Source organism: Mandrillus leucophaeus, unplaced genomic scaffold, assembly GCF_000951045.1.
Source record: "Mandrillus leucophaeus isolate KB7577 unplaced genomic scaffold, Mleu.le_1.0 Scaffold219, whole genome shotgun sequence".
NCBI classification, from domain to species: domain Eukaryota; kingdom Metazoa; phylum Chordata; class Mammalia; order Primates; family Cercopithecidae; genus Mandrillus; species Mandrillus leucophaeus.
Genome location: NW_012102243.1, coordinates 839,792 through 846,399, shown reverse-complemented (window position 1 = coordinate 846,399; position 6,608 = coordinate 839,792). Strand labels below are relative to the sequence as shown.

Here is a 6,608-nt window from a genome sequence, read left to right as displayed (position 1 = left end):
GGTCAGAGCCGTTTCTGTCTCCCCAGCCTGGGCCCGTCTTCCCTTGCTGGCTGTCCACCTGCTCAGCTGTGCCTGGACCATGGCCACTGGGCTCTGCTCTTGGGAGCCGTGCCCGTGGCTCTTGGGAGTGGGCCGTGCCCGTGGCTCTTGGGAGTGGGCCGTGCCCGCGGCTCCGCCCGGCTCACAGCGAGTGTTGTGTTGTTGTGGCACCTCCAGGCTCCCAAGCCCAGCACAGGCAGCACCGGCCCCTTCTCTCCCCGCCTTTCCCCTCCTCTAAGGAAGTCCGTCCTGCTGGGCCCTTGGTGGCTGTCAGGGCACCACCACCCCAGCACCGGACAGAGAACCCTGTGGGGGGCCTGCTCCTTGGAAGCTCTGTGCGTCCTGTGTTCCAGGAGAGCGGGGTCCATCAGTGCCTCACGCCTCATCCTGCCCAAGTGACGTGTGGCTCCCCGGCTGCGTCGCGTGTGTCCCGCCCAGGGTTTCCTGCCGGGTGAGGCGGTTCGTGTCCTGGCCTGCGGCTGTCAGGACTCCTGTGAGTGGCGAGGTGTGCGGTGCGGAGCAGTGGCTGGACTGACAGTGGGAAGTAGACGGGGACCTGCAAGGAGAGGGGGCCATGTCGATACTGAGGCCGCTCTCCGAATTCTCTGCCCGCGTGTCCTCTCGGAGCCTCTTGGAAGCCGCCAGGTCACACAGGAGACCGCACTGACAAGGATATTAAGGATGTTTGCGGCCGTGCTCTTTAGCTGTGAAAGTTTGGGACAGATTCAGCACGCCGCAGTGGTGATTACGGGAGTCAGAATCCTTGCTAGGGACCTCAGAGACATATCGGGGATCTGGGAGCCTTGGTGGTGCGGGCGGGGCAGGGGACCGGTGGCCATGACACCAGGCTCAGTTCCCGGCTCTGCCACTTAGTGGAAGTGACCTTGCGTGAGTTGCTGCTGTGTGTCGGCGTCCTCCCAGGCTGTGAACAGGCGGTGGAGTGCCTGCCTCCTATACACATGAACACACACGCATACACAGGCACACGTATACGCACACATGCCCAGGCACACACGTGCTGGTACGTGCTCCCGCACACACATGCACACGTGTGCGCCCTTGCTGGGGTTGTGCCTGGGTGTTGCTAATGGCAGACTTCCTGGTGAGATTGTGACCAGTTGATCTTGAGGCTCCCAGATGCTCTGCGGTAAACGTGTAACTTGTTTTAACTGGAAAAAAGGCCTTCAGATGATTGAAGAGGGCTCTGAGAAATCTGGACTCTTCTGTATGGAATTTATAGTAATGGGAAATTGAAAAGTACTGGAAATGTAAATAACTAGAAGCACAAAGGCGAGGTGACTCCTAGAATCTGTCCAGAAGAACCCATGGTCGCAGACATGGGGCCCCGTCTCTGCCAGACCCTGGTGGCTCCCAGGCCGTGGGAGCGGTGGAGGAGGCGGTGCCCTGTGTGGCGTGTGGCTCTGCGGGCGGCTCCAACCACCCTGACGGTGTGATTCTCTCCCTCCAGGTCGTGCACACACACAAGCCGCACTTCATGGCCTTGCACTGTCAGGAGTTTGGAGGGAAGAACTACGAGGCCTCCATGTCCCACGTGGACAAGTTCGTCAAGTAAGTCTCGGGGCCGGTGCTGGTGTGTGTCCACTTCTCCGGGGGTGGGGGGTGCCGGCGGGGGTCTTTTGATGGTACTATGATCCCCAGCCTCACCATTCAGGACTCACCTGGGGGTCATCTTGGCTAAGTCTCAGTTTTCCAAAGAGAGGAGTGGCCCAGACATGTGACTGCAAGCCTCCTTGGGGCGGCGACCGAAGGCCACGGAGTGACAGCCTGCTGCCTCCACACGGCGAGGGTCTGTGCTCTCGGGCCAGGGCACGTGAGCCCCAGGTACCGAGCAGAGCCGTCCCCGTGTGTGCGTGTCTGTGGCTGGGCCTGCGGTGGCTGGGATTCACATCCCACTGCGGAGTCTGTCTCAGGGAGGTCGGCTGGGAGCGTCCATCTTTCTTGGAGGCAAAATCTCCATCGTTTAGGAGGAAGGTGCCCCGCATGTGGTCCGAAAGTGCACACCCTGAAACTTCCGATAGGGCCGGCCCAACTGGGTCCTGTCAGGGAGGAGGGGGCGCCTGGACCTGGGGCATCCAGGAGTGGACAGGAGTAGGTAGGGGCAGGCAGGCTCGTGTTCAGACATGGGGCCTCCTGTTGGCTGTTGCTAATAGTGGCTGCTGTATTTTCCTGAGGCCGCAGCCATGCAGCCCGTCCTCCGTGTCCCCTACAGTGTGGCCTTGGCACATTCCCGTGTTGGGGGGCTCGTCTCCACCTCCAGACCCTGGGCAAGCCCTGGCTTCTTCGCAGCATGAGGGCTTCTGGGACCAGCCCCCAACATCGCAAAGCTTCACTGCTGCCACACTCTGTGGGTCGACATAGCCACGTGGAGTTGGGATCTGTGGGCAGAGCTGTTGAGCCCTCCCGGCCTGGTGCCAGCGTGAGTGTGAGCGAGGCTTCAGGCAATCCCAGCCGCTGCGTCCTCGCCGTCCAGGTGCCGGCTGTCGTGCAGTGACATAAGCCCTCTGTCTTGAACTCCCAGCACAGGGTCCTTGAGCAGAACAAAGTGATGGTTTCAGCTGCTAAAAAAAAACTGCCACAACTTCCCAAAATAATCTATAATTTAAGGCATTTTTTTTTTTTTTTTTTTTTTTTTTTAATACGGAGTCTCGTTCTGTCGCCCAGGCTGGAGTGCAGTGGCGTGATCTCCGCTCACTACAAGCTCTGCCTCACGGGTTCACACCATTCTCCTGCCTTAGCTGGGACTACAGCTGCCCGCCAACACACACGGCTAATTTTTTTGTTTTTTTGTTTTTGGTAGAGATGGAGTTTCACTATGTTAGCCAGGATGGCCTCAATCTCCTGACCTTGTGATCTGCCTGCCTCAGCCTCCCAAAGTACTGGGATTACAGGTGTGAGCCACGATGCCTGGCCAGTTTAAGGCAGTTTTAATCAAAATCTTAGTGGCATTTTTCCTAACACTCAACAGACTAATACTAAAATTGCCATATAAGAGCAAAGGGTCAAGAATAGCTAAAAGAATCCTGAAAGAAAACAAAGTGGATTCTCACCCAGCTTGACCCCAGGGATCATTCCGAAGAAGCGGTGGGGCAGGTGGCATGGCACAGGCCCGGAAAGGAGAGCAGGTCAAGGCAGGTGCGCAGCCCAGAGAGCAGAGAGTGGAGTCGAGGCCCCGCCCAGTCCCTCACGGCTGCACCTGGAGGAGGACAGGTGGGGACATGGGCAGGGGCACGGGATCGTTGGTGTCCTGTGTTGGGAAAAATGAAATTGGATCCCTGCTTTATGTCATAAGCAGCCTCTTCTCACTCACCCTACATAAGACGAATTTCAGTTGTATTAATTACATAAATGTAAAAGGCAACATTAAACATTTCAGTCTAAAATATAGGAGAAAATCTTTATAGTTTTGGGATGAGAGATTTCTTTTAAAATGTACAGGAAGTGCAGCCTACAGAATAGAAGGTTGAAAAATGTGGCCGTGTTTGAACTAAGCATTTGCTTATGAAAAGGCACCAAAATGAGGTCAGAATTAAGCCATTTTGGGAAAAGAGATCCGCGGTGCACCTTCCTGACAAAAACCAGTGTCTCCATATATGAAGAACTCAGTGAGTCGGCAGGAAAAGGAAGGCAGCCGCTGTTGGGAAGCGGGGCACCTTCCCGAGGAGAGAAAGCGAGGATGGACCCTGAGCACGGAGGACGCTGCCCTCGCAGCAGGCGGGGATGCCATGAGCCGGACGGGAATGACGTCGCCGTGTTCGGTGTGAGGGCTTCACCGCAGAGTGTGGCCCCACGGCCTTGTGCCCCGCCGTGCCGTGTGTGTTTCCTTCCTCCGCACTTTATGCCTGATGTACAGCATTGTGATTTTTGCTCTAAACAATTTTCTTTTTAAAAGGTTAAGACGTGAGAGAAACGCCATTGATTTGGACCAGTTCCCTGGCTGGTTTCAGTGCCCTCCACCCTTTTGTGTGGATTCTGGTTTTTATCTGGCATCCTTCTCCCTCTGCCTGAAGAACGTTCTTTAACATTTATTTTAGCACAAGTCAGCTGCTCATGAATTTTCTCAGCTTTTGTTTATCTGAAAAAGGTCTTTGTCCTCATTTTTGAAAGCTGTTTTGTTGTAAATAGAATTCTAGCTTGTCAATTTTTTTTTCCTCTCACTACTTTAATGATATCGCCCCATTGTCTTCTGTATTGCATTGTTGCTGGTGAGAATCTCGTCATTGTTTTCTCTTAATTTTCTTGTATATAATGTGCCCTTTCCTCCACTGCTAGGTTTTGTCTTTATAGCTGGTTTGCAGCAACCTGATTATCTTGTACTTTACTTTGATGTGCTTTATGTTTATCTTGCTTGGGGCTGTTTGAGCTTTTGCAGTCTGTGGGTTTATCGTTTTAATCAAATTTGGGGAAAGTTTGTCCATTATTTCTTTAAATGCTGTTTTTCTTTTCCTTCCCTTCTCTTTCGTTCTCAGGCTCCAGCTACCTGTGTTAGATTGCCTGGTTCTGCCCCACAGGGCCCCAGAGCGCTCCTGATTGTTTCCAGCTCATTTGCCCTGTGCTTCAGTTTGGATCGCTTCTGTTGCTGTAGTTTTAAGTTGCCGGGCTCTTTTCTGTTGCAGGTTTTGATCTTCTCTTTGGTCCATGCAGTCAGTTCTTTCATTTCTGATGTTGTGTTTGTCAGCTCTTTCCAGAAGCCTCACGTGTGCTTTCCCTGTCCTCGCTTTTCCCTGTGTCTGTGCGTTCCTTTTGCTCTCTGGTCACAGTTGTAATGGCTGTTCCCAGCTGCTTTCAGCTCATTTCGTCATTTTTGTCTCCTCTGGGTCTGTTTCTGTTGACTGCTTCTTCCTATCAGCTCACTCCATTTTTGCCTCTTCCGGGTCTGTTTCTGTTGACTGCTTCTTCATAGGATGACGGGACACATTCACATGGTGTTGCTGCTTCTCATATCAACTTATTTTCCATACAATGCCAGACATTGCGAATGTTACATTGTTTAGTGTTTGAGCCCTGTTTTCTTCCTTTAAAGCATGTTGACGGTTGTGTTTGCCAACAGTTAAGCCGCCTGGGGATCAGTGGGAGTCTGTCAAGGCGTTCTTTGCCTTGCCCTTCTCTACTGGTGTGGTTTTATTTTCTTCCACGTGGAGCCCCCTTCTTCCTGACACGTGGACTGGCTGGATCACGGGGTGCTGGTCTCCTGTCTCCCCACTGTCTTGAATAAGCACGTGTGGGTTGGGGGATGATGTGCTGTCTCCGTGGAGGTGTGGGTTGGGGGATGATGTGCTGTCTCCGTGGAGGTGTGGGTTGGGGGACGATGTGCTGTCTCCGTGGAGGTGTGGGTTGGGGGATGATGTGCTGTCTCCGTGGAGGTGTGGGTTGGGGGATGATGTACTGTCTCCGTGGAGGGGCCGGACAGGTGGGGCCTCGTCTTGTCGTTCACGGGCTCCAGGGGTGTGCGGTGGCCTCCTCTGCAGCCATGCTTTGCGGAGATGGTGGCGAGCTTGTCTCCTTAAGGCTTTCCTGATGATAAAATGTGACCAGTAGGATGAGCGGTCAGGGACAATGGCGTGTCCAGAGGTCCTTTCCCTCCTGTGTGGTTGCAAGGCCGTGGCAACTCAACCACCATCCTCACTGCCACTTCTGGGAGGAGCAGAGGGGGACAGAACTGCCTTGGCCCTGGGGTGCATGTGCCCCAACCTGTGTGTGCTGTTGGCTATTGGGGGTCCAGTTGCTCTCTTAAGACCAAGCGTGAGCTATCAGGAGACCCCCCAGAGCTTGGAGTTGTGCTTCCCTGGCATGAGACCTTGGGTGTGTTCTCCATGTCTCCAGCCCTGGGAGGCCTCAGACCCCGGCATCTCACAGGCTGCCCGCGTGGAGACCAGAGCCTGCGGGAGCTCCATTCTCTGCCCTCTGCCTGTCATGGGTGGACGGTCTCACAGTGATGTGCCCATGTGCTGGGGCCCCTCTTTACACCTTGTGGGCATCTCATGAGGTACAAGGCGTCTGTGTGGCTTTTCCTCAGGGACTTACTTTCTTCCTTCCAGAGAACTATTGTCGAGTGATGCGATGAAAGAATATAACAGGGCTCGAGTCTACCTGGACGAAAACTACAAATCCCAGGAGCACTTCACGGTGAGTCGCTTCCGCTGCCCGGCACAGGGGTCAAACAGGCTGGCCTTGGCGGAAGCTGGCCCTTTTGCCTGTGTAAATGGAGAGGGGGTTGGGGTGCTCCCCGCCTGAAGCCTCACTCCCGCCGCCCTCCCTGGCGCTCCCGCAGCCTACTTGGTGGTCTGCTCGGTGGTCTGAGCCCGTGGCTGGCCTGACAGGGAAGGTGGCCCAGCACGCACAGGGTCTTGGGGCTCCAGACCAAGCCCAAGCGGGAGTTGGGGAGTGACAGCTGGGGAGAGGCCCAGGGCCTCAGTGTGTGTGAAAAAGAGGGAGTCCGAGGCTCCGGGCGTGTAGATGAGAGGTTGGACGGCAGCCGGGATCCGCTCCGAGAGCCACCATCGCCAGCCCTGCTCCCATGCTGGGGCATCCTGCCTTGGAGAGAGGCTGTT

At 55.0% G+C, this 6,608-nt stretch overlaps 1 protein-coding gene across 1 annotated transcript in view; it reads left to right on the top strand.

Annotated features, from left to right (window-relative positions):
* The first annotated feature begins 1,509 nt into the window (after positions 1-1,509).
* Positions 1,510-6,608, top strand: part of INPP5A (inositol polyphosphate-5-phosphatase, 40kDa) — a 147,862-nt gene continuing 142,763 nt past the window's right edge. The window contains exons 1-2 of the mRNA XM_011980830.1: positions 1,510-1,608; positions 6,096-6,183. Coding sequence (XP_011836220.1) covers positions 1,535-1,608; positions 6,096-6,183 — 162 coding nt within the window. The 5' untranslated portion in view covers positions 1,510-1,534. The remainder of the gene's footprint in view (positions 1,609-6,095; positions 6,184-6,608) is intronic.